This window comes from Micromys minutus (assembly GCF_963924665.1).
Source record: "Micromys minutus genome assembly, chromosome: 16".
Classification (NCBI taxonomy): Eukaryota; Metazoa; Chordata; class Mammalia; order Rodentia; family Muridae; genus Micromys; species Micromys minutus.
This window is the reverse complement of record NC_137985.1, coordinates 44,692,980-44,720,532: the sequence shown is the minus strand read 5'-3', so window position 1 is coordinate 44,720,532 and position 27,553 is coordinate 44,692,980. Positions and strand designations below refer to the sequence as shown.

Here is a 27,553-nt window from a genome sequence, read left to right as displayed (position 1 = left end):
AGAGCCTCTGCGGGGTCCTCCTGCCAAGCGCCAGGCCCCGCCCCCTGGCTACGGGCCAATCACCACCGAGCTCAGCGATCTTGGGCTGCTATTGGAGGAGAGGGCAGGGGCGGTGCCCGTACGACGTTGCGGGGTCTGCGGTGGGAAGTGGAGGCCGCTGCGCGTCTCTCTGTCCTTGACAGCCTCTCGGGTCTCCATGGCTGCCCTGGCGGCTCTGCACGGCGTCGTCCGCAGGCCTCTGCTTCGCGGGCTGCTGCAGGTGAGCAGGTCGATTTCCTGGGTGGGTCGGGTTCGGGGAGACCGCCGCCGGCCCGAGAGGTCGGTCCTTGCGGGCCACATCTCTGAGCACGAGCGCCTCGGGGGTCGCGTGCCCGCGAGGTCGCGTCTGCCTGCGCTGCTGTCACACTCTGCACCAGCTGTGCAGGAAGGCTTGTGTCTGGCCAGGCGGTTTCTGAGATGTTTAAAGCATACCTGTGACCTTGTGGTTTTCTTTTCCTTGTGTATTTGGGTTTGTTTTTTTCTGGTGGGTTTTGGGTTTTGGCTTGTATTTTTGATACAGGTTTTTCTGTGTAACCTTGGCTGCCCTGGAACTCTCTCGCTCTCTCTAGACCAGGCTGGCCTCGAACTCATTTGCCTGCCTCCAGAGTGCTGGGATTAAAGGCATGCACTACCATTTGGCTAACCACTGGTTTAATTTTTGGTCCTAATCGGGGTTCAGGCACTACATGACAATCAAAAGATTGTCTTAAAACTAACAAGATGGCTACTGAGACAATACCAGTAGTCGATTATATTTGGAGTGAGTGCCTCTCTTCTGGTTGTGTTTGGTGAACATGTACTTTCCAAAGGTAGCATTCCAGATAGTGTCTGTCAGTCTTTAAGAGTCAGAAAGGACACGAGGCTTGGAGCTGGAAGCTGAGGGAAAATAAACTGTAAGATGAATCTTACTTGAGTTGCTGGGTCTCCAGTTCCTGCAGTTCTACAGGCCTGGGCAAGAGGAGCTGGAGATCAAGGGCTTCAACCCACGTGGGCAGTTCGGAGTCTTGGAAAGATAAAAAAGCAATAATAAATACGGGGTGCTTGCAATAATAGGAAAGCCAGAAGGAAGTTTATTTCCTTGTCTGGAGATGGGCGATAATTCACCCATAAAGTAGGTGTTCCCAAAAAGGCCCCGGGTACCTTTTTCCTTATGATCCTTCCTTCTCCTCCCCCACCCCTTCTCGCCTCTTCTCCAACTTTTCCTTCCTTCCTCCCCTGCACAATTACCCTCTTTCTACTGGTTTTGCTGCTGAGAGGCGATCTGACCTTGAACTTCTCACTCCCCTACCTCATCCTCTGGATTGCCTGGGATTCAAAGAGCAGGCCCTCATGTCCTGAGGAGTTCTTGATCAGTGTGTGTTTTCCTGGGATGGCTGGAGAGAACACAGTGAAATTAAGTTAACTGGGATTCTGAATAATGGTGACTAGATGAATTAATTAGGTAAGCCAGGTACTCAAGGTGTGTAAACAAAAGTGTTCAGAGCTTTCTTAGTTTATATTTTTAAGATTTTATAGCCAAACGCAGATTATCTTCCACACGAGAAAAGTGAGTCTGAACTGGTCTAGTGGAGTCCATCAGTATGTAATCCCACAATCAAGAAGCTGAGGCAGGAGGATTGTGATTTGAGGCTACCTTGGGCTGTATAGTGAAAGGTTGTCTCAAAACAGTGCAACCAAAATAAAATTGGTATAGTTAGAAACTGATATAGAACTTGGGTCTGAATGAGGGATTTCTGCACAGTGTCAAATGCAATTTAGCAGTCAATGAATCTTCTACCCTCCTAGTCCTGGGTTTGGGGCCTTCTCTATCTTCTTCTCTGGGTCCCAGTGACTTAAGTCTGCCTCTTCCCAGAATTTATTTATACTGTGTAGTTGCCTGTGTTCTGGGCCCTTTTTACTACCTGTAAGTTATGTCTCATGTGTCATGTACCTGTGTCCCCTTGATGTTGGGTATTACTCTGCTCTAAGATGGTCTCCAGAATGCATGCTCTTTTTACCTCTTCGTCTTGAGTTCTGGAATTAACAGTCAGGTGCCACACGGCATGCTTGGGGCTGGATCCAAGTTCTCCAGCCCAGTTTACTCTTCGGAACTCTAGAATTACTGGATGCCACTTGAATTAAATTAAACAGTCATTTATGTAAACATAGAAATCTTTCTAAAAAGAATTTCTAGTATTCTGTGCCCTATTGTGGAATGGAAATTGACCTCTTACCCATTGTGTGGGCTCTTTAACCTTTGCTTTCAAGTACACACAAGCCTCTCTATGGTCAACAAACCTTTATGGGACTTTATCCTGTTATCTGTCTGTCTTTTTTTTTTTTTTTTTTTCAGTCTGGGTTTCTCTTTGTAGCCTTGACCTGCAACTCGCTCTGTAGACCAGACTGGCCTCAACCTTTGATACTGACCTGCCTCTGCCTCCTGAGTGCTGGGACTAAAGGCGTGCGCCACCACCACCCAGCTGTCTGTGTTTTTAACATGTCTTATGTTGCCCATGCTGGCCTTGGATTCCTGATCCTTTTCTTTCCACAACCCATGTACTGAGATGCTAGAATGCCCAGCCTGTTGGGCAGGGTTTTATAGTTGTTTTAACATACAGGATTTACCTGTAATTTCTTTTCTGTGTCTCTGGTTATACCTATATCTACAAAGGAGCAATTAAAAAAATTAGTGTTACTGTTGAATGACTTGTCCAGTGAAGTCAATGATCACTGCCCAGTGAGAGATGCCATGCTCTGGGAGGAGCGGTGCCTCAGGTTCCCGATGTCTGTTACTCTTTTAGTAAGCTAGAGATTTATAATAGACTAAATGCCAACAGTACAGGCACTTGCCTTTCTTTGGCTTTGTGACTTCAGATGCTGGATCTGCCAGGGCTTTAGATTCCTGTTTGTGAAGGGAGACAGCAGTACCCATGGGCGCTCCCGACTTTAAGGTATTTCAGATCCCGTGTCCTCCCAACAGTAGCCACACGGAGTATCGTCTGCCCCCCTCCCTACTCTTGCCCCCTATGTTCAGCTCTTTATGCCGTGGCTAGAGCTTTCTCTCTGCTGGGGATGGCATGGGCAGAATCCAGACCCTTCCCATGTCTGCAACCTCAGTTCATGTGCTGGGCCTACTTCTGTATGTCGTGTGTGTGTGTGTGTGTGTGTGTGTGTGTGTGTGTGTGTGTGTGTGAGAGTGTGTGAACTGTACACGTGCTAAAGTCATCAAAGAGAAAGGAGTCTTGAGTGAGGAAGTGCCTTCATGAGATATTTTCTCAATTGGTGATCAATGGAGGAGGGCCTACCCATGAGTGGCGCCATCCCTGGTCCTGGGTTCTGTAAGAAAGCAGGCTGAGAAAGCCTGGGGGAGCAAGCCTCTGCATCAGCTCCTGCCTCCAGGTTCCTACCCTGTGTGAGTTCCTGTCCTGACTTCCTTTGGTGATGTACAACAATGTGGAAGTGTAAGCTGAATAAATCATTTCCCTCCCAGCTTGCTTTTTGTTCATAATGTTTTCTTGTAACAATAGAAACCTGAAGACACCCACGGGTGACATTAGGGCTTCAGTAAGCATTCTCCCACTGAGCTCTGCTCTCAGCCCTTCCTGGGTTTAGTACATGCTGTGTGTTACTCAGTGGACTTGCCGTTCCCTGTGCCTCACCTGCCTAGTGCTCCCGAGGCTGACGCTGCTCTTCAGCTCCATGGTCTTCCCACAGAAGCTTTTTGACCATTTAAGACACACAGGCTGCAGCTACGCTGGGCTTCTTGTTTGCTGCTTTCGTAAAGTGTTACTGGGAACATGTTTTTTCAGCCTTGTTAGTAAACATCAGACTTTGTTTAGCACTTGCAACCCCAGTTGAGATAAGTAAACAGTGTCTTGTCATTCATTCTTCAAGTTTTGATGCTGGGATTTATCTGTGAACAGTAGCCATTAGTCCTGCTCTCAGGACAATTGCTTTATGTTGGGGAGGGCTGACGTGATGGATAACGCTGTTCAGTACTTCTAAGATGGAAAAGTTACTCTGAGGGAGGGACTGATGGTGTCAACATAAGAAAGCTAAAAATTAGAAGTCAGATTTGTAATGTAACTATCTAGAAATAGGGTCTGACTCTATCTAGCCCAGTTTATCCTAGACCTTGTTATAGAGTCCAGGCTAGCCTTGAACTCAGGATTCTCCTGCCTCAGCTTTCCTAATGCTGGGATTACAGGTTGCATCCCATCTGCTTGGTAGCCCAACTTTAAATAACATAATTAAAGAAATCCCTGTAGGGTTTGTCATTTGAGTTTAGACATGAAGAATAAAAACAAACCAGCTGGGGCAGAGATGGCTCAGTGGGTGAAAGTGACAACCTCTGTTCAGATCCCTGGGCTCACGTTAGGTGACCCACCTCGGTAATCCCAGCGTTCCTACAGTGACATGTGCAATGGGAAAAGAGCTGCCTGTCACAGTGGCAGGAACAAGAAAGGCTCTACCTCAAACAGTTTGGGAGGTAAGAACTAACTTCCAATTGTATGCCACGATAAATGCTCTCTCTGTGTCTCTGTCTCTTGCTGTCTCTCTGTCTCTCTCTCTCTCTGTCTCTCTGTCTCTCTCTCTCTCTCTCTCTCTCTCTCTTTCTCTCTCTCTCTCTCTCTCTCTCTCTCACACACACACACACACTAAATAGGGTTTTAATCAAAAACAAAAGTTGCACATGATGACACACCTTTAGTCTCAGCACTCAGGAGACAGAAACACTAGATTTGAGTCTAACTTGGTCTACATAGTGAGTTTCAGTGCCGTCAGGGGAACAAGATGAGATCTTGTCACAAACCAATAAAACTAATCAAAAAGCCCCAAGGAAGGTTGTCTACATAATTGGCTGTGAAGTACTCAATAAAACCAGATATCCCAAAGCGGAAAGGAGAAACCGGCTTAACAGGCTGAGCGGAAAGATTCTACTTAAACAATTTGTGATTTTCATATTGTGCGCCCCAGTCCCACTCCACCCCCCTGTTCTCCCAAATAAAACACACACACAAATAAACAACAAACCAAAGCACAGAAAACAACCCATCCTGGAAGCTGTCAGTGTCACTCCCACGATACTTCCATCTGCCACACAGCCTCACTTGTAAATTATCTTTGCAGTGAGTCATTGGTCTGGTTCCAAGTCTCTGGCTTTTGTGACATCACCAGTATTAGATCCTCATCGGGATTCCTCCCCGTCATCCTGTTGCCCTGTGTCATGGAGGTCCTGCAGCTTTGGATCTGCAGGACTGACCTTTTCACCTGTTCCAACCTTTAGCAAATTATATAGATTTTGGGGTGGGCCATCTCAGAGCCCTGGATCTGGGCGTTGGTCATAGCAGAGCTTGTCAGCTCATTGGCTCTCCCTTATCTGCACGCCAAGGTGAGCTCTCTAGGACTGGTGTGGAGAGGCCCCCCATGCCTCCATCAGTGGGAGGCAGGATCGGCTCTCCTGCTTTTATGCCCTTGGGTCCAGTCCACCCCCACCCCCACACCAGGGTCAGCTCCATTGTGCTTCTCGGGCGAGGCCCGCTCTCCCGCTCTCCCAAGTGCACTGCTGGTGAGAGATGGGGTAGGTTCTCTAGAGTATAGCACTGGGTGAGGGGCAGGACCAGTTATGCACAGCCCATGGACATCTGTCCCTGGCAACTGTCCCAGCGAGGGACAGCCCATGTTCTATAGTGTTCATATGGGTGGACACCAACCCCTGCCTCCGAATAGCCACAGATTCAGACATGTCCCTCAGAAGCAGCTTAGCCGGGATCTCACCATGGCCCCATGAGACAGAGATGGCCACTCAAAGCAGGCTTCTCCTCTCCACACTCAGGTTCCCAGACTCACCTCTCTAGACCATGCTTAGGCTGCTCCACTTCTGTTTCCTTCCTATCTGACCATCACAGACTTGCAGTGTATTGGCTGCCCCTGCAGGGTGCCCACTGGGTGACACCCTCCATTCATGTGTGTGCTGTGACAGCAAGTGAGTGTCTGTGGCCATGTCTGGAGGGCAGGTTTGTGGGTGGCAAGGCAGTCCACAGGTCTCTGTCTGTGCTGACTGGATTTGATTTGATTTTTATGAGTCCTATACATAAGACAGCTCTGGCTACCAAGCCAGGCATCAAGCAAGGATGAACAAAGATGGCCATCTGCTCTCCCTGACTGATATAAGAATACCCCCCCCCCATTTTGCCCATTGCTGGGGGTGGGAGGATGATATAGACGGGTGGATGGATGGATGGATGATGAATATATCTTAACAGTATAGATGGGGACAGTACCAGCATATCTGTAGTTCCATAAAGGTATAGCATTGCTCTCCTACATACAGGCTGGTGATTAGAGCCACACAAACCTGGATAAAATATCCACACTTATCACTGTGTATGAATGCATTTCATAAAAATACTTTGCATGTGCATACGGACAACCACCTAATTAAACAGGGCTGCTTTCATGTGGAGGCAATACAGTTCTTATGCCAGCATTGATACCCACAGTGCTCTGGGTCTCACAGGTACAGTTCTTATGCCAGCATCGATACCCACAGTGCTCTGGGTCTCACAGGTACAGTTCTTATCTTAGCATCGATACCCACAGTGCTCTGGGTCTCACAGGTACAGTTCTTATCTTAGCATCGATACCCACAGTGCTCTGGGTCTCACAGGTACAGTTTTTATCTTAGCATCGATACCCACAGTGCTCTGGGTCTCACAGGGATCCAGACTACCATGCAGTTTCTGAAGCGTTTATTTGCTTTTGTTCCAGACAGTATTGACCTTGTTCAGAGCCAGCATTGGTAACGTGGCAAAGATAACAGGAGGCAAGAGCATGGAGACTTGTCAGGCCTTGGGCGATGTGAGAGTTCATGGTATGTGGGCTGTGTATTCAGTTAAGTGTTTTAGGCTAGAGGAGTTGGGGTGCATTTGCATGCTTATGAATGATCCAGGAGGAAAAGAGCAGAAGGGTGTCGGAAAGGGTGTGTGTGGCATGAGAGCCACAGTGGACACGCAGGGACCCTTCAGTGAAAATGAGCCAGGCAGCTGCAGGGAAAGACCGATGCTGAGTATAGAGGGGTACAGCCCCACTTTACAGCAGCTAAAGGAGTTATCCTGGAGTGGTGCTGGGACTCTACCCAGGGACTTGCATATACGAAGCACACACTGCCACTAAGCTGCACTCCCCGTTCAGAAAGGGAAATGTTTGAAGAGATGTCACAGACAAATTCTTGGACATTCATAGGCGCAACTGGCCTTGCTAGGCTCTAAGTAGGAACTGACTACGGGGAGGGGGGTTACTTTCCTCTTGCAGTGTGCCTCGCCCTGTTTCTGGAGTATGTTTGTGCCATACCTTTCATTCTCTACTGTGTGTGTCTTCTCTCTCTGGGCTCTAACCTCCACTTTCACATGGCATTGGCTAACTGGTGCTGACTGGTGCTGACTGGCTCCTGCCTCTTGTCATGACTCAGCTGAAATATCCACTGTCAACTGGCCCAGGCTCTCAGGGTGCCAACCAGGTTAAGTCTAGACTATTCTTGGTGCCATCAACTCGAGTCAGAGCTGGTGATGGTGTGGCCTAATGGTTACTCCAGGCTGCCCTTATGGAGGAAGGAGTGTGGCTGGTAGCAAGGACTGGCGTATTTACCGTGTCAGGATCTTTATTTAGAGTTATATTGCAGATGGTGTGAGAGTAGACAAGCAGATTACATATAAACAACAGCATGACTTATCCATGTAGAAGGCGTGATTGAGGACCACAGCCATTGAGCACGTGCCCTTGGGCCTCGCTGACTGGAGCACGGCCGTGTTTATGGCCGTGGCTGAGTGCACTGTCACTTAAGGGTCTGTGTAAAGCTCAGGAGAGTAAAAGCAATCTGTTATATTTCTAATTCAATGGCAGTCCTTAAGAAATGCAGATACAGGGTTGGGTTTGGTGTCAGGGGGGGTCTTGATTTAAGTCTTGCCTGGACCACATACACATAGTAAGACCCTGACTAAACAGTATTTTTAAAAGTATAGATATAGTAGCTGTTTCACTTCAGTTGGAATAAACACAGGCTAATTTAATAGCAACTGGTATCAAAAATTGTGCTAACATAAGATTTCAGCAGATGGATGGCAGAACGCTGTCCATGGAGCTCTGTGATTGGAAGACTACGGCTCAGACCAAGGGACCTCCCTTAAGCCCCAGGGACAGCTTGCTTATAGTGGTGGTCTCGTGGTTCTTACAAAACCCTAAGGAATCTGTCCAAGTGACTTTCTACAAGCTTGTATCGTTGTTGGATTGACGCTCACGGTGGTGACAGACCTCAGGTCCTGTCATGCCTCAGGTGTTTGGTGGAACAAAAGAAGGATCAAACAATTTTATGCATTTTTGGTCATTTCTCTGTGAGACAGCATAAGCTGTGAAGACCTCTCCAAAGTGGAAGATGTATTTTGTGATGTTATTTTAAAACCAAAGACGAGTTTTTGTATAGCAGAGTTGATTGGGTGCCATTTCCCCATCACACTCTCTCACTTTGATTGAGAAAAACCATTGTTGGAGTCACTTCTGTCCTGTGGAGCTGCCACTGTCATATGCCTCTGTGTGCGCCTGTGTCATTCAGATACTAGGAAACCAGTTGGTTACCATGGCTCTTCCCATTTATAACTCCAGGGTTCGTTTATTCTGAGTTCTAAGTTGAAAACTTTAGATATCTATGTTCAGTTAGGAGAATGTGTTTAATCTGTGAAAATCCAAATTCTTAGGTCACCCGGAAGTCTAGACATTGGTTTATCACTCTTTTTCGTGAGCTTTAACCACACACTCTGACTGCTGCCAGCTGTTGTCTGGGTGTATGCTGCCAACTTTGAATGCCGGGCTTGCTGAGCTCACAGTCCAGCTGCAAACCAGGCAGGGTTTGAACTCTGCTCTACATTCTCAGAACTCCCTCTGTTGACATCTGTTTCTGCAGACAGTGTAGAAACTGTCTTTCCTCTGTTCTTTCTGAGCCTGGTGCAGAGGATCAGCCAGAACCTCACACATGCCACGCCTTCACTGCACCACTGAGCCAGCCTCTGGCCCCGCCTTTACTTAAGAATTATCTGGCAGTATAAGCCATGTTCCATGAAGTATTTTTGCCTTATGTAAACCAAGAAGCGCCTGTTGGAAGGGCTGGGGGAGTGGCAGCAAGTTTTACTTAAAACATTTTAAAAATAGATGTTCCATCTAATCATCTTTAAAAAATGTGTGTGTGTGTGTGTGTGTGTGTGTGTGTGTGTGTGAGAGAGAGAGAGAGAGAGAGAGAGAGACTATGTGTGTTAGAACCCAACCTAGGTCCTCTGAAAGAGTAACAAGGCCCCAAGGCCTTTTAATCACTGCCTTCTGCCTACTTAAAAAAAAATTAAACAGTATTTTTTTATACGAAACTTTAATATTACACAATTAAGAACTTAGATTTAACTTAAATTACATGTTTTGCAGGAGTGTGTATTCAAGGCTGCTCTGGGTCTCCGTGAGCTTGAGGTCAGCGTGGGCTGTACAAAAGTACTTTCTCAACAGTGCAGCCCAAGGCTAGAAACCAAGTTCAGCCACTGGTGTGCACAGAGCCCCAGGTTTGACCCATCTCCAAATAAGTCAAGTGTGGTAGTTCAAGTCTGTAATCTTAGCCCTTGGGAGGTGGAGAGACAAGCGGATTGCAAATTCACCATATAGTAAGTTTGAAGCCAGCCTGGGTCACATGAAATTCTGTCTCAAAATAAAGCAACACAAATGAACAAGATCACTGTATTTTATTAAGTATTTAATACTTTAATTTAATTTTGTTTTACTCACTTTATGTCCTGCTTACCGTCCCTCTCGGTCATCCCCCACCAAACACACAAATCCTTTCTCCATTCCCCTCCCCTTCTCCTCTGAGTGGATGGGGGGGTTCTGCTCCCCACTCTGCACTTCCCTCCACTGAGGCCAGACAAGGCAGCCCAGCTAGAAGAACATGCCCCACATCCCACGTACAGGCAACGGCGTTTGGGGCGGCCCCTGTTTCAGTGGTTCAGGACCCACATGAAGGTCAGGCTGCACAGCTGTTGTATATGAGCGCTTTGTGTGTGTGTCTAGATACCAACAACCCACATAACCTAATTAAAACATGGGGCACAGAATTAAACAATTAGTCATCAGGGAAATGCAAATCAGAACAACTATGAGGTTCCATCTTATACCCATCAGGATGGCTAAGATCAAAAACTCAAGAGATAGCACATGCATACATAAAGTAAATAAATAAATCTTTTTAAAAAAAGTTTTAGGGGCTAGCAAGATGGCCCAGCAGTTTTTCTGGCTGTTCTTGCCGAGAAACTGGTTCAATTCTTAATACCCACCTGGCAGTTCATAACCCTTTATATCTAGTCCCAGAGTATCTGATGCCTTCTGTCTCCTGCTGCATAAATTCGGTACACAGACACACATGCAGACAAAACACCCACAGCCAAATGGCAGTTCTTCAAAAGTTAAAATGTATGTTCCCAATGAACAGCTTACCAGAGAAGTGATGTTTAAGCTGAGCAGGGATGTCACACGCCATTAATCCCAGCACTCAGGAGGCAGAAGCAGGGGGATCGCTCAGTTCGAGGCCAACCTGCTCTACAAAGCGAGTTTTAGTACAGCCTGGGCTACACAGAGAAACCCTGTCTGGAAAAACAAAAGTAAAGGAAATATTGGTTATAACCAGTTTTCTTTATGATTTATAAGAGTGGTATATATAGACTGGAAAATTTGGGAATAAAAGTGTAAAAATGAAGAAAATCACCTTGATTCTATCATTGCTAAGTATAAAATTAATGGATGATTTTTTTAAATATTATAAACATTTACTTTACAGGAAGCAAGATGCCTGGGGCGAAGTTATGCATCCAAACCCACTTTGAATGTAAGTAAAGTTTATATTGTACCTTGGAGAATTGAAAGGAGTGTTGCCATTAGAGACACACATGTTGCTAGGCAGGGTAGCTCATGCTTGTGAGCTCTTGTGAGAGTGAGGCCAGAGGCTTGGCTTGTGAATCACCAGCCCTATCACAAGCAACAAACACAGTTGCATATGTTTATGTCTTGAGCATATTTGAAGATTAATGGGATTATGCAGTGGTCAGGGAAAGCTGAGCATTCTTATGCTAAGTTCCTGTATTATCACAGAGGTGGCTCATTGAATCCGTGAAACTCTCTATAATACACTGTGGACCCACAATGCATTGCAGTGGACACGAGAGACTTGACCAGGGAGGAACTGACTGCCCAGGGGTTGGCCCGATAGGCCTTCACTTCATTTTCTAGTTACTGATTTCTGCCTTTGTTTATCGGTTCCTAAAGTGACACCAAATCTTTCCATCCTTTTACTGCACCTATTGCTTTGTAGGAGATTGCAGGAACCAAACACCAGGAGAATGTGTTTCATGGCACTGGCAAGGACTAACCTACTTTTTCTAAGTTTGTAGTTAAGGAAATTATGGTTCTGGCTATGTTCTAATTGATACAGTTCATGTAGCCTATAAATCTGGATTGCTAGCTCGGGACTTTCTTCTTTAGTAAAGGAGCTTTCCGTTAGTGTTGTTTATTTTTTAGCCTACTGAAGCAGTGGCTAAGAGCATCTGCAGCTCTTCTAGAGGACCTGTATTTATTTCCCATGCACCTCTAATTCCAAGGGATCTGACACTCTTCTGGCCTCCTCTTAGCCTCTAAGGGTACCCCACCCCCACACGCATAGCATTCACGTAGACATATACATGCTGTGTGTATGTGTCTGTGTGACTGGATACACATCTGGGAGCCTTACATGTGCTTTGTGTGTGGAGGCCAGAATAAGGTGTCAGACCTCATGTAGTTGGAGTCACAGGAATTGTGAGGTACCTTGTGTGTTTTGCTTGGATTCCTGGTTCTCAGGTTTATACATGTGGTTTTAGCTGTTGAGCTATTTCTTCAGCCTCAATGCTTGCTTATTGATGTAGTTTTTTTAAAAAAAATATTGTAAGGTTACCATTTCACAAGTTTTTTAAAACTCTATTATTGCTGGGTGTAAACTTTTTAACCCTATCACTCAGGAGTCAGAGTTAGGCAGTCTCTGATTTCAAGGCTAGTCAGGTCTATATAGCAAGTTCACGTGGCCAGATTACATGTCAAAAAAAAAAAAAAAAATCCCTCCCAAAATAAAGTTATTTGGGGCCTGTGTGTGTATGTGTGTGTGTGTGCATTCTTGAGTGTGCACATACACATGTGGACATCTTTCTTGGTATCAAACTCTTAGGTTGTCCGGGGATCATTGCAAATCTTTACCGCTGCCTGAGTTTTTATGGCTCTGACTGAGCAGGACTGAAACTTAAGTTTCAGGGGGTAAACATCCCAGGGAGAGCTAGGAAGGATTTTTATATCTGCTTTAGAATTTGCCTTCATTTCTTCCTTTACCTCCCTCAGTCTCTCAGTTGTGCCCACACCTGCTCCCCCCACCCCCACCTCAGCCTCTGTGGATTGAATCCAGGGCCTTGTGCTCGCTGGACAAGCACCTTATCACTGAGCTCACTTTGTCCTGTCCTTCCAGCGTGTCATGGTGTTCTCCAGCTGCCCAACTCTTATTTTAACCCTTGCTAAATAATTATTCATAAGTTGCCTGGGTATGAATGTTTATTAAGTGAAAGAGAATTTGAGTATGCCTTTGCTAATTTTTACCTTTTTCTGTCTTGCCAGGAAGTGGTTATAGTAAGTGCCATCCGAACTCCCATTGGATCCTTCCTGGGTAGCCTTGCCTCTCAGCCAGCCACTAAGCTTGGTACTATTGCAATTCAGGGAGCCATTGAAAAGGCAGGTCAGTGGTTGCACTGTTTTGATATTGAGGGGGCAAATGATTGGGTGACACATAATTGCTTTGCAGTTACTGAATTATATTTCTCTTAGAAATTAAGTGGTTCTTACATATATAAATATCTTGTCATACACACATACATAGGAATGAAACCTGAAACTAACAGGAAAAAGAAATTATTCTTGTCCTGTGTCATGAAATCTGCTTGGTATTCTTGATTAGTAAACTGAATATTGGGGCTGGAGAGCTTACTGAGTGGGTAAGGGCACTGGCTGCTCTTCAGAGGGCTTGGGCTCAGTTTCCACATGGCAGCTCAAGCTGTCCAAAACTTGAATTGCTGGTGAGCCAACGCCCTCTCCTGGCCTCTCTGGGCACTGCATGCACATGGTGCACACACATATAGGCAAAGCACCCTATATAAATAAGTATAAAATAGAAGCAAAAAAAAAAAAAAAATCTTAAAAAGAAAGAAAATGAGTTGAATAAATCCCGGACGGTCTCTTTTGCTGTTTTTAAAAGGGATTCCAAAGGAAGAAGTGAAGGAAGTCTACATGGGCAATGTCATCCAAGGGGGTGAAGGACAGGCCCCCACGAGGCAGGCAGCACTGGGTGCAGGTATGACAAACACACATTTGCTTTTATACTTAATATTCTTGAGAATGCCAAGGCCAGCTAACTCAGTAAATGCATAGCTCTTATAGAAATAAAATTTGCAGATTTTAGTCATGAGCTCTGTTTTAATTCTGCAGTTGTTTTTGGGGGAAAAAAAAAAAGACTGTTTCTGCTTTTCAAAAATCTGGTTCATGTTGGCTCTAGGTTTGCCTATTTCCACCCCGTGCACCACCGTGAACAAGGTCTGTGCTTCAGGAATGAAGGCCATTATGATGGCCTCTCAAAGTCTTATGTGCGGACATCAGGTAAGAGTCCCCTTGCTTCATCTGTCACTTGGAAGAAGTCCACATTCTAGAAGATACTAAACGTCCAAGCACACTTGTGTTGTAGTGGTGGGGCTCGTTCTTTATTGCTGTTGTATGTGTGCGAGTGCACTACCTGCATGTGTGTGGGCCTCACTTGGGTGCCTGGTGTTCAGATGCTGCAGGAGGGCACTGGCTTCCCCGGAAGTGGAGTTACAGTTATGACTCACCTCGTGGGTGCAGAGAATCAACCTCAGGTCCCAGGAAAGAGCCACATGTGCTCTTAACCCCGCCTCCTTTTAAGAAGTATTCACTTTTTGAGTGTTTGCCTGCATGTATGCGTGTGCAGCATAGGCAGGCCTGGTACACATGGAGGTCAGAAAGGAATATTGGGTATCTTGTTGAATGGTTCTGAACCACCATCTGGGTGCTGTGAACTGAACCTGGGTCCATGGAAGAGCATCAGGTACTCTTAACACCGACCGTCTGTCCAGCCCACTTTGTCTTAAATTGTTTTGGTTTTCATTTGTTTTTTTTTTTTTTTTTGAGACAGGGTTTTTGTTTAGCTTTGGGTGTCCTAGAATTTACTCTGTAGACCAGGCTGGCCTAAACTCACAGAGATCCACCTGCCTTTGCCTTTCAAGTGCTGGAGTTTAAAAAGGTGTGCACTATCACAACCTGGACTTGTTTTTTAAAATGCTTATTTTCGTTTATGTGTGTGTGTGTGTGTGTGTGTTTGTGTTTGTATAAGCAGATGCCACTTGTGAACAGGTCCTCTGGTAACCAGAAGAGGGTGTTGGATCTCCTGGAGCTGGAGGTACAGGTGGTTGAGCTGTCTGATGTGGGTGCTGGGACTGAACTCCAGCCCTGAGATTCTTTTTAGTCAGACACATGCCCAAGTTTAGCATTTATGAGGCAGAGCAGGAGAATGCAAGTTTGAGGCCTGTTGGTTGAAATTTTACCTTTACCTCCACTGAGGAAGAGACAGGCTTGGGACTACACTGACATTCAGAGGCTGTTTTCCGCTCAGGTGTGGATTTAAGAACCAACACTTCATAGGTTTTCAGAAGGAAGGATATGGAAACAGCCACAGATACAAAGTTACAGGGTGAGGGTGAGAAAGCGAGTCTTTAGTAGATTGTCTCCATTCCTTGATGTTGTCCCTACCACTGTGTGTCACAACCCACATCACTTCTCACAAGCATCAGGAAACACACTTGGGGGCTGGAGAGACGGCTCAGTGGTCCAGAGCACTAGCTCTTCCTCCACAGGCCTGGGTCCAGTTCCCAGCACCTTGTGCATCCTCTACTACAGTTCCAGGGTGTTGGCGCCCTCTTCTGGCCTCTGTGGGGATTAAGCTGCATATACATGGTACATGGTACACAGATACACATGCAGACAAAACACTCATGCACGTAACATACAGAAGATGGAAACAGGAAAACCCATACATTTATGTTCCCTTTCAGAGAAGAAATGAGTACATTGAGGTCTGAGCTGCTGAGACAGGGACCTCAGCACTGAAACACTAGATGCAAACCCTGGAAACGTCACGGCTAGAGAGGACATAAAAGGGAAAAATATTTCTTCTCACACTTCCCTCCGTTCCTTAGTATACCACCAGTTTGAATAATCTATTAAAAATCAGAGAAACCTTGGGCAGGTTATTTAACCTCAGTGCCCTACCTAATGTACTATAACTCCATATCTAACTATGTCTGTCTGTCTGTCTATCAAACTATATATAACTATAGCTAAACATTATATTGAGTACTTAGAATTTATAAGAAAAGAACAGTGAACAAGACAGCTTTGAAAAATCCTAAAAACAAAAAAAAAAAAATCCTCAAAACAAAAACCTAAAGAATCACTGTATTCTTGGAAGTTGTCAGTTGTTTTCCAAAACCTACTAGCTCCACCTTCCAAAGTTAGGTGCAGTCAGATCGTCCAATTCTTACCTTTTCCTTGTTTGGTTTGTGTGTTCTGAGACAGTGTCTCATGTTGTCCAGGATGGCTTCAAACCCTCTCTGTAGCTCACAGTGCCCTTGAACTCCTGACACTCATGCTCAGCCTTCCAAGTACTAGATTATAAATGTGCACCATCATACCTAATTAATTTTAAGCTTCTAATTTTAATCTTAACAGTCACTGAACACTTTAGACCGTTTTCTTCTCATCAGGGAGAAGTGATCAAGAAGGCATTCGCTGTGTAACCGTGGTTAGTAAAGCCACGATGAACACTCCTTTGCCGACAGCTGTGTGTAGGGTGGCGTGGATCACAGGGGTCACAGTGCTAACCTTGGCTTTGCTGTGTTGCTGAGCAGGACGTGATGGTAGCAGGTGGGATGGAGAGTATGTCCAATGTCCCGTACGTAATGAGCAGAGGAGCAACGCCATACGGTGGGGTAAAACTTGAAGACCTGATTGTAAAAGACGGGCTGACCGATGTCTACAATAAGATTCATATGGTAAATACTGCTTTAAAAAACATTTCTGTGTGTCGTTACCCATGGAAGCCAGCGTGGTGTCAGATCCCTGGGAGCTAGAGAGGGTGGGCTTGAGGCACTGACCAGAGGATCTAATCAGGTCTAATCAGGTCCTTTGGAAGAGCAGAATGTGTTCTTAGTTGCTGAAGTCTCTCTGGCTCCCAAATACTACTTTAATAGGGAGTACCATTTAATATATAACCCTTGGCTTTTCAGAACATAGATAAATACTGAGTTCTAGGGTGACTAAAATATTTTAGTCAACTTTATAAAAATATCTTACTGTGTCCATTTCCTCAGTATGGATTAACTATAACTACCCTACACTTATTTCCTGCTAAAATGGCAATTCTGTTTCCTGCAACCATTTGGAGACAAGACACAGGGAGGAGTTACCTCGAATGGAAGAAAGGAATGTAGAGAAATGCGCTTGAACTCCCAAGCATTGAGTTATGCAAATGTAATTTTTTCAAATTTCTTAGGGTAACTGTGCTGAGAATACTGCGAAGAAGCTGAAGATCCCCCGGGAGGAGCAGGACACGTACGCTATCAGCTCCTACACCAGAAGTAAAGAGGCATGGGATGCAGGGAAGTTCTCCAGTGAAGTCACGCCCATCACCATCCCAGTGAAAGGTAGACACTTCCGCACAGACTCACATGCTTACTTGTTTACTTTTCTTGGTTAGCGTTTACTTTTAATAGATCTATGTGTCATAGAGTTGATGTTTCCAGTTTTTAAAAAAATATTTTTATTTCATGTACACACATTGGTGTTTTGCCTGCATGTGTGTCTGTGTGAGGGAGTCAGATCCTCTAGAACTGGAGTTACAGATGTGAGCTGCCATGTGGGTGCTGGGAATTGAACCTGGGTCCTTGGGAAGAGCAGCCAGTGCTTTTAGCTGAGCCATCTCTCCAGCCCATGATGTTTCCGTTTTAAATGAATATCATCTCTGTTCATCTGAGCTGAACCTATTAGCGGTTTTGCTTTCAGTTAGTAAAGGGAAGGGCTACAGGTTAGAAGCAGCAGTTCATCCAGTGCACAGTGCCTAAACTTACTACTTTTAGAAATGTTTTCTAAGTTTTTGTTTGTCTATTCCGTACTCATTTGGCATGTGTATGCAGTGTTGTATGTGTGGAAGCTAGAGGACAAACTGAAGGAGTCGGTTCTCTTCCGCCATGTGTGTTCCAGGGATTGAACTCAGGTCATCAGGCTTGAGAAAGCTAGTCTACTTATTGTTTTTAATTGAGAAACAATAGTTATTAGAATTCTTTCTCATATAAATGACTGATATTTATCTTGGTTTTTCTTTTTTTTTTTTTTTGGAAAATTCTTTCATCATTATATTTATGTACAGGAAACTTAGTGCACACTGAACCCAGTTTAGTGGCGAGTTCTTTAGCCTTTGCCTTTTCCAGCTTGGCAATGCGAGAGACTTAGGACCCAGAATGTTGCCTCCCCGGTGGTGGCGGATCTCGTCATATCTGTTATTATAATTGGTCCTATGCTTCCATCAGCTTATCCAGAGCGCCCTTGTCTTCCGTGTTAACCTGTGTGAAGGCAACAGTGGTGCATGTCTTCCTGTAGACCAGGTGCCCCAGCCTGGCCTTTCCTTTGCTGGTGCAGTAGGGCACCCCCATCTTTCAACACAGAACAGGCAGGAAAACCACGAGCTCAGTGGGGTCTATATCATGGGCAATCACCACCAGTTGAGCCTTCTCGTTGTCCACCAAGGTGGTGACTGTGCTGACTCCTGCTCAGAGGACAGGTGGGTCTCTTAGTTGAGATGTCCCCTCTGCCAGCATCTTCCTTCTCAGGAAAAGACTACTAGGGTTACCTCCCAGAAATGAAGGATTAATGTCATCCACCTGTAGAGTTACATGTGTTGTAGTGCTCTGAGTCAAAGAAAGAGGCCTTCTCACCAGCATCACTGGAAGAAATTCATGGTACATAGTAATTACTTAGTAATCACTGTACCTGGGTTATAGGTAACTAGTCCATGCAGCACTGGGAGAGCATCTACCTGTGGAATTCGCACTGAGGTCTGTGGTCATAGAAGAGGGCTGGGAAGACTGGTGTGGAGGACGCTTGCCTTTAACCACAGCATTTCAATTTGGGAGACAGAGGCAGGGGATCTCTGTGCATCCAAGGATAGCCTATTCTACCTATTGAGTTCTAAGACAGCCAGGAATACATAGAAGCCCTGGCTCAAAAGAAGAAAGGAAAGAGGGAGAAAGAAGGTTGGGAAATAATGGTCTCACATTCTAGATGAACTTACTTAGAACCGCTTAAAGCATATTAGAGGTAACAGTTTCTTCCAGAGTTGGTGTCTTGACTGGGGATTACTTTTCAATTTTAGGTAAATCAGATGTGGTGGTGAAAGAAGATGAAGAATACAAGCGTGTTGACTTTAGTAAAGTGCCAAAGCTCAAGACAGTGTTTCAGAAAGAAAATGGTAAGTAGGAAGAAGTCAGATATAAGGAAAAGGTTGAGTTAATATCAAATGTTTATTCTTGGGCTTGACTAACAGGTTTTTAAAGATTTATCTATGTATGAGTACTTGGCCTGCATGTATGTCTGTGTATCACTTCATGCCTGTATATGTGGAGGTCAGAAAATGACTTCTAACCCTGGAACTGGAATTGTGAGCTACCAGTTTCAGCCCATGCTCCTAACTGCTGTACCATCTATCTTTAGCCCTGGCCTAACAGTTTAAACAAAGGTACTGTAGAAAACATCTAGACATCACTTAACATTTTTTGAATAGTATATTCAAATAAAATTAACCAAGTAATATAAAATCAAGTTATGTTTAAAATTGCTTAGCAGTTTATACCTTCAGTATATTAAGTCCTAGGGAGAAGACTGTATAACATGGCCAGAGAATTTTTTTCCATAGGCCGGCATCTCCATAGTTTGTGAATTGAAAATACAAACTTACATTTTTTTTTTCTTTTTTCCTTTTTCATAACTGAGATTTTACTGGTTGAGGAGCAGAGTACACAGACATTGGAATTCTTATCACAGCTACCCAGACTCTGAAGAGTCACATTGTTCATGTACACAAATGAGGAGCTACATATTGTTTTTCTTTGAACTTATTCCAGTGATGTTCCAGCCTCAAATGTGGCAAGTTTTTCTAAGACCTCACATAACAACCAAATGCTCACAATCCTCAGTTATACTGACTCACAATTTTATGCCACACACAGAACACACTCAAAATTCCTATCTTTCACAGCACATTGTCACAACTGTTAGGAAAGTGGACTGCCACAACCACAGGCATTGAGGTTCTGACAGGGCAAGGACCAAAGACTGGTTTTCTTACAAAATGGTTCTACTAGAAACACGGGACCAGATATCACGGAAAATATTCCAGACATGAATACACGACTGAGACCCCAAACCGCCCTTTAGTATGCTTTGTATTGTAGGATATAAAAGTAGCCCCCTCTACGGAATGTTATGGTGACCCCCGAGACAGTCACAGCCTCTCCTGATTCAGTATCCTGCTATTTTCTGGTTGTACCCAAAAATAAACAACCAGCAAATGATTTTTAACTTCTTAAAAAAACCATTTACACTTAAAAAAATGGGATGAGGTGGGATTCCCTCACCTTTTAAAAATGTTTCTAGAGCTACTAAAAAACTCGCATTTACAAAATAGTTGATAAAAATATTCCTCTGGATTGTACAAGAAGGGAGGCAGGGACCACTGACAAGACATGATGGATGCTTAGTCGGACTTGGCTTCTTTCTCTTCTTCAGATGCTGGACTCTGGTTTTCCGTCTCTCCGTTTTCTGCAGGCAGATCTGTAGTTTGCTGGTCAGCCACTTCAGCCTGTTTGCCCTTCGCTCCCCTCTTCCCTTTTATCTGCACTTTTTGTCTGCCGCTTTATCCTTTCCCGCGGCCTTTTTCGGCTTCGCGTCCACCTTGGCAGAGGCAGCTTGCCCTACAACCTCGTGGAATGGTGCTTGGGCTCCACCTTCACCGCTCCATCCATGTTAACCTTCCTCTTGGGCATCATGGTGGCGTGGGGTGGGAGATGCCGGATCTGTTACTGAGCTGCCACTGCCTAGCCGCCACCACACGAACTGCTGCGACCCATCGCGGGAGCAGTGGGAGAACCGGATCACAAACTTACATGTTAATACGTTCCTTCAGTCGTCTGCTGATGGTTGTTTACCAATATTTAGTACCTGGCTTAGCATGTGTTAATCTTTAATGTTGGGACAAATAAGGGTCTCTGTTCTGAATTTCCTTTTGGGAGAGTTTCCTGGGGGTCAAGCTTCGAAGCTCAAATATTAGGCAGATACTCTTCTACTGAGTGACATACCTAGCCTCCAAATTTCTAAGTGGTTTGAACTTTAAACTTTGAGAAAATACAAGTTCTTCAATGTTGGCTGTATACAGCCGTGATATCCTGCAATTGGTTTTTTTTTTTTTTGATAGAATTGTTCAGTTCCAATATAGAAATGGTCAGTCATTTTTCTGGTCATTCTCATCAAAATGTATAGTGTACGAATACATGTTAACAGGTGGTGGACCACACCTTTAATCCCAATATGTGGCAGGCAAAGGCAAGTTCTCTGAGTTTGGGGCCAGCCTGGTCTACAGAGGAGTATTAGGACAGCCAGGGTTGTACAGAGAATCCCTGTCTTGAAAGCCAAAAAACAAAACACCAAAGCAAACAAAAAAAGCACGTTAAGCTGATATGGTGATACACAACTTTGATTCCAGCATTTGGGAGGCACAGGCAGGTGGATTTCTGTGAACTCCAGGTTAGCCAACATTACTTAGTAAGACCATTTCCAAAAAAGAAAAAAAAAACCCAAAAAAAAAAAACCAAAAAAACCCAAAGTACAGTTTTAGTAGACTGTTACAAGGTCTCCACTGTCAATATTAAAATAGCTTTACTGACAGTTTGTATACCTAGAAATTTGATCTAAAGTCTATAGCTCAAAGTTTTAATACTCATTGACATTCAGTTTCAAGTGATTGTAGAGACCTGGTTCTGAAGAACACAGTGTGCTACAGTTTAGCTGTGCTCAGATGCTGAGAAGAAACATGAATCCAGTGCCACCGTGTGGCTGAGCTACCTCTGAAACTCCACACTGCACTTTTGGCCTTCACTGTGGCGCTAGCTATGTGCATGTTTCCTTAGGGCAGAAGTCATCTCCAAGCCTGTCTGTCTGTTCACTTAATAACAGACAGTGCTCTCTCTTTGTGGGATGGAGCAGAATGGACTCTGTGAAATGAATGTGTGACTTGGTTTTGGTTGATTTCAGGCACAGTGACAGCCGCTAATGCCAGCACACTGAACGATGGAGCAGCTGCTGTGGTTCTCATGACTGCAGAGGCAGCCCAGAGACTCAATGTTAAGCCATTGGCACGAATTGCAGGTAAATGTTCTCACCTTGTTTTTCCTCTTTCCCCTTTAAATCCGGGGTTTCAGTCCAGGATCCTGATGCTGAGATGAAACACCACGACCAAAGTAACCTGGAGAAGGGCTGGGTGTATTCAGCTTGTGCTGCCACATCACAGTTCATCATCAAAGGTCGTCGGGACAGGAACTCAAACGGGGGCAGGGATATGGAGGCAGAACTAACGCAGAGGTCATGGAGTGATGTTGCTTACTGGCTTGCTCAGCCTGCTTTCTTTACAAAATGGCGTGACGCACAGTTTTGGGCCTTCCCCAAAATCACTAAGAAAATGCCCGATAGGCCTGCCTATAGCCCGATATTACAGAAGAATTTTTCTTTTTCTTTGTATATTCAACCCCTTCCTTCTCTTCTCCCAGTTCCTCCCCTCCCCTTCCTTTCCCCCATCCACTATTTTTGTTTCCCTTCAGAAAAGAGCAGACTTTCCAGGGATATCAACCAAACATGGCATAACGTTAGAATAAGACTGGGTATATGCCCTTGTATCAAGGTTGAGACAACCCAGTAGGAGGACAACAGTCCCAAAGGAAGGCAAGAATCAAGAGAAAGCCAGTTAGGAGTTTCACAAAAGGCCAAGCTACATAACATGCAGAGGACCTGCTTGTAGGTTGTCTCTTGAGCCTCTATGGGCCTTAATTGATTCTGTGGGCCATGTTCCTGTGATGTCACTGACCCCTCTGGCTCCTATAATCCTTCCTCCCCCTCTTCCTCAGGATTTTCTGAACTCCATCTAATATTTGCCTAGAGACATTTTCTTGAGGTTCCTTTCCTCTTCTCAGATGACTAGCTTGTGTGAAATTGACCTAAAACTAGCTGGTGCACACATGCCAAGTAGCTGGTGCACACATACCAAGTATTCTGTCACTGAGCTATGTATCTCCAGCTCTCCTTTTGGGACAGGGACTCAGTTGTACAGGCTGGTCTGAACTCAGTCTTATAGCCCAGGCTGGGTTTGATTTTGTTGTATCAGCTTCCCTAGGTAGGGTTATAGGCTTATTCTATCAAACCTGGCCTACCCCCAACCCCTTTTCTTTTTTTTTTGGAGACTGTTTTTCTGTGGAACACTCCTGGCTGCCCTACAACTCTGTAGATCAGGCTGGCCTCCACAGAGCTCCTCTTGACTCTGCCTCCCAAGTGCTGGGATTAAAGGCATGTGCCACCATTGCCAGGCCTCTGTCTTTAAAATAAAAATTGTGTGTGGAAGCCCAAGGCCCTTTTCTCAACCCATTCCATCTTTATTTTTGGAAAAAGTGTCTCTCCTTGGTAACAGGTAGTAATGGAGTTGCCCATCTCTGTCTGTTTTGATTAATCTTTATTAAAAAACTGCTTTATAAAACAATTTAGGGCTGTCTGGCAACATATTTCAGTGAGTAAAAGGTGCTTCCTGCTAAACCTGATGACCCGAGTTGGATTCTTGTAACCTATGTGGAAGAAGATAGAGAACTCATTCTCACAAATTGCCCTCCAACCTCCAATGGTGCCAAGGCAGGCATGCCCCTACTCCCACCCTCACACAAAATAAACACACACACAAGTTTTTTTTTTTTTTTTTTTTTTTAAAGAGTATTATTTAGGGGCTGGAGAGATGGCTCGGCAGTTAAGAACACTAACTCTTCTTCCAGAAGTCCTGAGTTTAATTCCCAGCATTCACATGGTAGCTCACAACTATCTGTAATGGAATCCGATGCCCTCTTCTGATGTGTCTGAAGACAGTGACAGTGTACTCATACATAAAATAAATTTTAAACATCTTAAAAAGAGTATTATTTAAGAACAAAAACTCCTGCTATCTGTCCTGTATGAGTAGGAAAAGTTATGCCTTACTAAAGATAGAGCCAGCTGGGATAAAAGGAATATGGAATTAGGCGTCTAGAAAAAAACAAGAGTTACTCTGCATATCAGAAGACATGTCTGTGCAGTTGTCTTTCTCCTCCCCCTCTACACCGGTTTTACGATTAGACTTAGTTCTGTGGACGTGTGTGTACTCAGTGAGTCATCTTGCCAACCCATATTTCTCACCTTTAAAATGTGCTGTGCCATCTTTGTAAGGACTTAAGTACAATTTGCTTTGTAATACATTTAGCTTAATTTTATTCTAGCTTGTCATAGGCTTTTGTTTACATTTGTGGTACTTGGGATTGAACTAACAGCCTTGTGATCTCTACCTCTGAGTCATAGCATCAAACTAGATCTTTATTTATTTTAACAATTGAGCATTGTGTATGTGTCTGGATGTGGAATGGGCACCTAACAGGCAATAGGTACAATAGAGGCTATTGTGTTACAGTTGTGTGAGCTGAGAACGAACTCTGGTGCTCTGCAAGAACAGCATATGCTCTCAACTGCTCCTAGGCTAGTGGTTCGCAACCAGTAGGTCACACAAGCTGTATTAAGGTTTTTATTGCTGTGAAGAGATACCACAGGCCCATTTGGGAGTCAAACAACCAACCCCGTGGTGGTTTCAATACAAATGGTCCCCATAAGTCCACAGGGAATGGCATTAGGAGGTGTGGCCTTGTTGGAGTGGGTGTGGCCATTTTGGAGGAAGTACTTCACTTGAGGCCTATTGGTTCACAGCTCTCTTACTGCCGCCTGATCTGGAAAGTAGAATTCTGTGCATCCCCAGCACCATATCCCACTGTGATAATGGACCAAACTGAGCCAGGCCCAATTAAATGGTTCTCTTTAAATAGTTGCCATAGATACATATCAAGTATCTATGCTACGATTCCTAAGAGTGTCAACGTTACACTTAGGAAGTAGCAACAAAAATGATGTGGTTGGGGTCAGCGCACGAGGAACCGTATGAAAGGATTGCAGTGTTACATGGGTTGGAAACCACTGTCCTAGACGGTGCTATCGTCTTTAACCTCTCCCCAGGCAAATCAGTGTCTTAGAAAGTAATGTAATCTTACTAAGAGTAGATTCTTACAAAAGGAGCTGATTGTGGTGCTACAAATCTTCAACCCTAACACTTAGAAGGTAGGGCAGTTAGTCTCTGGAATATGAGGCTAAGGCTACCCTGGTCTTCAGAGTGAGTTAGAGCACAGGTAGGGCCGCATACGGACACCCTGCCTTAAAAAGTGACAAAGAGCAAATATGAGTCACACAAGGCACAGAGATTTGGCAACATGCATTTGCCAGCTTGTATTTTGAATCTTATATACAAGGATGAAACCTCTTGGTATATGTAAGAGTTAATGGTTATTGTTTTGCAGCATTTGCTGATGCTGCTGTAGACCCCATTGATTTCCCACTCGCACCTGCATATGCTGTACCTAAGGTAAGAAAAAAGGGAGGGTCTGTACCCATTATAGTAACTTCTGGAACCAAGATTGCAGTTTCCACATTTTTAATGCTCATTCACAGAAGCAAAGTTACTTCAGACAACAGTGACTGACAGGAAACCTCAAACTCCATCTTCATTAGGATGGACTAAAAGTAGGTAGCCGAATCACTTGTAAATACGTACAGTACTTACCCTGGAAGTGGTGAAGAAACGATGCCAGGTCTAGAACACAAAGTGGTTTCTCCATGCTGAACAGAACCATGGACTGTGTCAGGACACTTAGGGGTTCAGGGATCTCAGATGTGTTCAGCAAATACATGCTTACAAGAGGTAGCCTCAACTTGACCTTGTTTGTATGCCAAGTTCTTGCTGTTTTCTGGGCTGGCATTGAACTTGAGATCCTTCTATCTCAACCTCCTGAGTGTTAGGATTAGAGGTGTACACCACCCTATCCAAGTAGAGATGACGTCTGAGAAGAATGCACAGATAAAGAAGGTAAATGTAGCTTCCTCTCCTCTTCCTCTCTCCTCTCAGTGCACATGTGCCCCTCTCCTTACCCATGGCAACTTAACTAGCCTCAAGCCCGAGTACAGCTTGAACTAAACCTGCCTTTAATATAAAATATTAATAAAAAGAAGGTAAATGTAAGAATAGAGATGGCTCAGTGGTTAAGAGCATTGACTGCTCTTCCAGAGAAAAGGTCCTGAGTTCAATTCCCAGCAACCACATGGTGGCTCACAACCATCTGTAATGGGATCTGATGCCCTCTCTGGTGTGTCTGAAGACAGTCTTTATATATAATAAGTTTATTTTATATATATAAAATAAATCCTTAAAAAAGAAAAAAATAGAGAGGGGTTCAGACACAACACAAAGTGGCATCTCCACATAGGAACAGACACCTTTGAAAGTGAATGCACTAGGTTAACAGCAAATGGTAAATTTTCAAAATAAAAAGGACTTTGGCAACATTTTAAAACAGTATTATTATGAGGATAATCATTAGTACAAGAATCCCTTCCTTTCAAGATGACAATGTTTATAGTGAAGCCAAACTAAACATGATGAAAGATTTCACAAGAAGACCTGTGATATTTGTGCCTGAGGTAATTATCCAACAGCTTTTCTAAAGAGACCGAGGAGGCACGTGGGAACAGCTCTCCAAGCAGACCTTAGGACACACTGCATGACGTGTTTTCATATAGAGAACACACCGTCTAAACACTTATGGAGACTGTGTTACACTAGAATGCAGTGACAAAAAGAAATGATTATAATACAGAAAAGCAAATCCTGAAAAACAAGTCCTTAAAAAAATAACAAAAACCCCTTCCTATTTAAAGCAAGTAACTACTTAAAAGAAGAAATATAAACCAAAAGTATAAAATCTCCAGAAAATAGAAAATAAGTTTTGATTGCTAAATATCGGGATAATCATTCTGAAATTTATTTTTAGGTTCTTAAATATGCAGGACTAAAAAAAGAAGATATTGCCATGTGGGAAGTAAATGAAGCATTCAGTGTGGTTGTACTAGCCAACATTAAAATGCTGGAGATTGACCCCCAAAAAGTCAATATCCATGGAGGAGCTGTTTCTCTGGGCCATCCAATTGGGTGAGTACCCCAAGAAGCAATCTGAGCCAGGCTAACAGCTGCCTCCATATTTCTATAAGCTGCGTCACCACCACCATCTTTAAGATAAACACTATTTCTGAGATAATATCTAGCAGTGAACACAGACTCAGTGTATCTGTGGCTTGAAACCTAACTGCCTTAGGGTTTCTATTGTTATGAAACATCATGAACAAAAGCAGATGTGAGAGGAAGAGGGTTTATCTGGCTTGTATTTTCAAATGGTAGGTAGTCTGTTAGTGAAGGAAAAGGTCAGGAACTCAAACAGGATGGGAACCGATGAAGCTTGCTTTCTATGGAACCCAAGACTACCAGCCTAGAGATGGTACCACCTACAATGAGCCAGGCCTCCCACATTAGAAACTAAGAAAGTGTCCTACAGGCTTGTGTACAGCCTGATCTTATGGAGACATGATTATAGCTTGTGTCAAGTTGACATAAAACTATCCAGGACACTAACAGTGTTGGATAAAGAAACTAAGGCTTAGAATTTGTATAAAAGCTATAACCCTCTTCGTAAAATTCATCGTCTAAACTTAAAAGTTTAGACGCACAAGTACTGGATTTTCAGGACATTAATTTGGAATAGAAACTTTTCTGGTTAGCCATTCTGTTCTCGATTAAAGAATCAAATGCTTTCTTAATCCTAGAATGTCTGGAGCTCGGATTGTTGTTCACTTGGCTCATGCCTTGAAGCAAGGAGAATTCGGTCTGGCTAGTATCTGCAATGGAGGAGGAGGTGCTTCCGCTGTGCTGATTGAGAAGCTGTAGACAACTTGTCTTAGGAGACAGTTCCATGTGACCTGCTGAAATGATGTGACTCCCCTGTGCCAGGTTATATTCAGCATAAACTATTTCATTTTTTTATTATTTTCTATTAAAATTTTAAAAAATCATATCCAAAACCCATTGAAATTACAAATAAAGATTTCTTCTCCTTTA

General features: G+C 44.1%; 1 protein-coding gene and 1 pseudogene across 2 annotated transcripts; one reads left to right on the top strand and one right to left on the bottom strand.

Moving 5' to 3' along the window:
* The first annotated feature begins 108 nt into the window (after positions 1-108).
* ACAT1 (acetyl-CoA acetyltransferase 1) lies at positions 109-27,553 on the top strand. Its single transcript, XM_080929960.1, has 12 exons — positions 109-259; positions 10,880-10,927; positions 12,733-12,850; positions 13,367-13,462; positions 13,664-13,764; positions 16,086-16,229; positions 16,730-16,880; positions 18,605-18,700; positions 21,538-21,651; positions 24,909-24,973; positions 26,436-26,593; positions 27,262-27,553. Exons 1-12 carry the CDS (start codon positions 197-199, stop codon positions 27,380-27,382), a joined length of 1,275 nt encoding a protein of 424 aa, XP_080786086.1. The 5' UTR covers positions 109-196; the 3' UTR covers positions 27,383-27,553.
* Positions 19,985-20,273, bottom strand: LOC308430719 (non-histone chromosomal protein HMG-14-like; annotated as a pseudogene). The gene has a single exon. The product of its transcript is annotated as a non-histone chromosomal protein HMG-14-like (transcript).

What these genes read in the sequence shown, in the direction of transcription:
- ACAT1 (XM_080929960.1), top strand. Translation starts at nt 197, where the DNA reads ATGGCTGCCCTGGCGGCTCTGCACGGCGTCGTCCGCAGGCCTCTGCTT. An exon ending in CATCACCATCCCAGTGAAAG is followed by an intron (nt 16,881 to 18,604) that starts GTAGACACTTCC and finishes TTTCAATTTTAG; the next exon opens with GTAAATCAGATGTGGTGGTG. An exon ending in TCTCTGGGCCATCCAATTGG is followed by an intron (nt 26,594 to 27,261) that starts GTGAGTACCCCA and finishes TCTTAATCCTAG; the next exon opens with AATGTCTGGAGCTCGGATTG.